General features: G+C 35.1%; 1 protein-coding gene across 1 annotated transcript; it reads right to left on the reverse strand.

The window, feature by feature from the left end:
• Positions 1-292: 292 nt before the first annotated feature.
• LOC116025842 (BAG family molecular chaperone regulator 4-like) lies at positions 293-3659 on the reverse strand. The gene is made up of 4 exons (XM_031267209.1): positions 3294-3659; positions 2235-2491; positions 1463-1609; positions 293-631 (listed from the first exon to the last, which is right to left on the reverse strand). Exons 1-4 carry the CDS (start codon positions 3541-3543, stop codon positions 431-433), a joined length of 855 nt encoding a protein of 284 aa, XP_031123069.1. The 5' UTR covers positions 3544-3659; the 3' UTR covers positions 293-430.
• Positions 3660-4831: the final 1172 nt, after the last annotated feature.

Consider the following 4831-nt stretch of genomic DNA (forward strand, 5'->3'; position numbering starts at 1 on the left):
ATTATTCTAACTCATAAAATATATTATTTTTAATTCATAAAATACATGCGTACAACAATAAATTTTTTAAACATGTGGTGCACACATCTGCACAATAATTATTTGCCCACTTTCTCTGCTGTATCCCTGTATTTGTAGTCCACTGGCCAGACATATGCCCTAGGCTAGGCTACAGCGTTTGGTCTGATTGATTATTCATGGCCGGATTGCTACAACCTCGTGAATCTCATGTTTAGACCAAATTATGCAGCAGTGCTCTAAGCCCGCAGATTTGTAAATTATATTGTTACTGTGAGACCCAAGTGCTCTTCATTAATGTTTGATTTAAGTCAAAAAAGCACAAATCTTTACATTAATAATGTACTCCGTAGCAATGTTGCATACAAAATCTGTGGGAAAAAATAAGGAAAGAAAAGGCAGAGATGGTCCATCAGTCAAATAGCTCCCAGTCATGAGTGATTGTTGTGGACTGCTGTAACGGCTTTGGTGCAGTGAGGCTTCCAACTCCAGACTCCAATGTCTCCCATTTTGTACCCATCATAGTTGTAGCATTAGGACTTCTTATAAAAGGGTTGGAATATCTTGCCTTCATATTGTCTACACTATCCACAAAGCTTTGAACTCGATGAACCTGTGAATTGCACAATCTTAATTAAGACGTTACTATTAGACTTGAAAATTCATGTTTCATGACATTGTATTTACCGGTTTGGATCCAATGTTGTAGGAGGCGCTAGGTTTCTAAGCGGCCAAATAAGTAATAATAAGAGTCATTGTCATTTTTGGTCTTACTATTATTGAGGCATTGCCAATTTTAGTCCACTTCATTAATTTTTGTCAAATTACAGCCAGTCTTATTTAGTCCTCGTCACTTTTAGTGCACCGTTAAAATTCACATCAAATGGTCGTCCAAAACAGGGGTATTTTCGTCTTTTAATGCTTTGGTCATCTTCTTTACCAAAGCATGAAAAGACGAAAACACCCCTATTTTGGACGGCCATTTGACGTAAATTTTAACGGTGAACTAAAAGTGACAAGGATAAAATAAGACTAGGCCACAATGTGGCAAAAATTAATGAAGTGGACTAAAATTGGCAATGCCCCAATAACAGTAGGACTAAAAATGGCAATGACTCTAATAATAATAAGAAAGAACAACACACCAGGAAAAAAACACTCGGCCGAGTTGGCTGACTGGACGCCTAATCGGCCGGCCGGCTAATATCGTTCTAAAGGTAAAGCCTAAACTGATAGTTGGACTGCACATTTATGTTTTTATTATATGCTCAACACACCTAAGTTGATTTTTGCAACAATTGAGCCTAATATAAGTGGAGATAGAATTTTTATACCTCAATATTTATGCAGACAAGTTTCATCAATCCTTTTCTCAAAGAGTGCAGATATGCAACAACAATACAGGTATCTGTTGAAACATCTATCTTTTTGAAGTGTTACTAACCTCTATTTTTCTTTGAGCTCTTGCTTCTCCATCTGCTACAATACTGTCGAGTTTAAGCAGCTGCAACATGAGCAACTCCGTCAACACAACAAAGTCCTTGTCGTCGACTTTGGTACCTCTCTCCAAAGCTGTCTCTAAGGCTGCAACCTAAGACAACATATATAGAGTTAATTTCAGCAATGGTCCTTTGACTATGTTGATTTTTCAAAATTAGTCATTGACTTTCAATTTAGACAATTTAGGTCTCTTAACTGTCAAATTCTTTCCAATGTTGGTCCTTTCGTTAAATTTAGTTAAGTTGAGGTCAATTGAAAGTGTAAAATTGTTCATTCACATTTTTAGTATATAATTACTCATATTTCTCCTATCATATATGTTGTATATATGAATATAATCTCAGTCGAAGTCTCAATCGAAGTCATATAATCTCAGTCAGAGTCTCTTTGACTGAGATTATATTCATATATATATATAGTGTATAGGACAAGAGAAATACGTGTAATAATACACTATACAAGTGAACGGACAATTTTACCATTTCATCTAATATCAACTTAATCAAAATTTGACGAAATGATCAACATTGGAAAGAATTTGAAAGTCAATAGACCTAAATTGTCCAAATTAAAAGTCGGGAACTAATTTTAAAAAATCAACATAGTCAGAGTACTATTACTGAAATTAACTCACATTTATATATACAACTAGTTTAGAATCCTATACTAGTCCCAATATATTTTAACAACTTGGAGTGCTGACAGATTAGACCCACCTTGTTGGAGAGCTTATCAACTTGTGCTCTAACTATGGAAACAGCTTCATAGGCTGCAAGCGTGCCTGGATTTTTCATCAACTCCTTCATTTTCTTGTCTTTGCTTGCAGGATCCTCCAACAGGATAACCTTTGACATGTCTTTTACACCAGCCATGTGAAGGCATTCATTGTTCTCCTTCTCTTTCCCTTGGAACAACAGCCTCTGCACTTTAGGCTGCAGCCCACTTTTATGCCAAACAACTTCCTTCAGTTCCCCTTCATTCCACAATATAATTATATATGCCTCAAAACCTACTCCAAGCTGCCCAAACCAAATCTCATGAAAACCTACTAACCTTTCTAACATATATATGCAACACTCAATGATTTTCAATAGAATTAATTCCAGCAACGGTCCTCTGACTATGTTGATTTTTCAAAATTAGTCCTTGACTTTTAATTTGGATAATTTAGGTCCCTTTGACTTCTAAATTATTTCCGATGTTGGTCCTTTCGTCAAATTTTGGTTAAATTGAGGTCAAATGAGGGTATAAAATTGTCCGTTCACCTGTTTAGTGTATTATTACTCGTATTTTTCCTGTCCTATACGTTGTATATATATCAATATAATCTCAGTCAAAGTCTCAATCGAAGCCATATAATCTCGGTCGAAGTCTCTTTAACTGAGATTATATTCATATAGCATATATGACAGGAAAAATACGAGTAATAACACATTATACAGGTGAACGAACAATTTTACCCCTTCATTTGGGGTCAACTTAATAAAAATTTGACAAAAAGACCAACATTGGAAAAAATTTGAAAGTCAAGGGACCTAAATTGTCCAAATTAAAATTCGGATACTAATTTTGGAAAATCAACATAGTCGAAGGACCATTGTTGAAATTAATTCTTTTCAATATTGCTGCATGCTAAGGATAAACCAAGTATATATATTCATTGCTTAATCCAAGTAAAAGTAAAAGATAGTCACAATTAACTACACCACAAAAACAAGATTATATTATGGCCCAAATTCCCAGAATCAGTACTTAATAACAGAGTAATGAATTACCAAAAGTAGATTGAGCTGGGATAGTGACATCATGGTAACAAGAATCAAAAGACAGCTTGATTTTGATCATTGGACCAACCCCAGCAGTAGTTGCCTCTGACGGCGCAGAATTAACGGCTGATGATGAATCCCCACAACTCCTCCTCTGGACCAGCAGGCCACCAGGTCTCACCTCCCAATCTATCACACTTCTCTCATTCTTATTCTCCATACTCCTACTTTTTGAAGAAGAAGAAGAAAACTTTCTCATCGCAAATAAAAATGGTGGAGCTGAGGGTGGGACGTTTGATTCAGAAAGGTGAGGGGTTGATTTAATGGTGAAGAAGAAGACGAAGAAAGAGAGAGAAAGGTTGAGGTTTGAACAGAGTTTGATGGGATATCAGTGTGGAAAGTGACTTCTCAACTGTCCATTGGGAGCCGGGATTCCTATTGTATGTTTTTTTTTTTTTTTTTTTTTAAACGACTCCTATTGTATGTTGGATACTAAATAGTAGAACTTAAAAGCCATTGGTAACTATACTTTTTTGGGGAGATTTTTTCCATCTGCATGAGATGCCCAAATATTATTTCCCTATTATAAACTTACGAATTAAGATTGATGGGGTTGAAATTAACTATGACAACTTATTATATGTAACATGGTCTACGCAAAGTTGTGTGAATCATAAAAAAAAATATTTTTCATTACTAAAAGTACATTATTTATATACTGAATGTACATTATATAAAATAATGTATTTTCCCTACATACAAGGTACATTTTTAATATACTAAAAATATATTATTTATTCATTGAATTTACATTATTTGATAGTATATAAAATAATGTACTTTTAGTACTCAAATAATATACTTTTTTACACATAATATATTTTTTTATTTGTGATCTACCCAGTTGTGTGAACCATGATTCATGCAATAACCACTATTAACTGTGAGATAAGAAAATGAATAGAAAAAAGCGTTAATTAATTCAATGAATTTGTTGAGTTTGTGTAATTGAGCTATTGAAGTAAAAATACGCACAATAAGGGACAATCAGGTAGGCAAAAGTTCTGCAATTTGCACTTTTACATGGTACCAATAATTTTTGGGTAGTGATTGGCTGATTGCTATTGTTTGCTTACTTGAAATTATTGTTTTTTTTTCAAGTTGAAATGAACTGAAAATTTTTAAATTAAAAAAAATCAAAGAAATTTTTTTTGGGGAAATCAAAGGAAAACAGGCTAACATTTGCTCCTGCCCAATCAACAAGCAATTGTTATTGCGTGGACCATGGTCCAAAAACGACGCCGTCTCTCCACTTTAGGAGAGACGGCGCCGTTAGATGCGCGACACACGTCGCGCATCTTTATTTAATTTTTTTTTAAATATAAAGATTTGTCTTCTCTGTTAGACGCCATTGCCACCGCTTCTCTTCGACGCCATCGCTACCTCCACTGCTCTTCGACGCCATCGCCATCTCCACTGCGCTTCGACGCCATCGCCATCTCCACTGCTTCCTCACTCTTCGCTGCTACTCCATTGCTTCTCATTCT

This window comes from Ipomoea triloba, chromosome 7 (assembly GCF_003576645.1).
Source record: "Ipomoea triloba cultivar NCNSP0323 chromosome 7, ASM357664v1".
NCBI classification, from domain to species: Eukaryota; Viridiplantae; Streptophyta; class Magnoliopsida; order Solanales; family Convolvulaceae; genus Ipomoea; species Ipomoea triloba.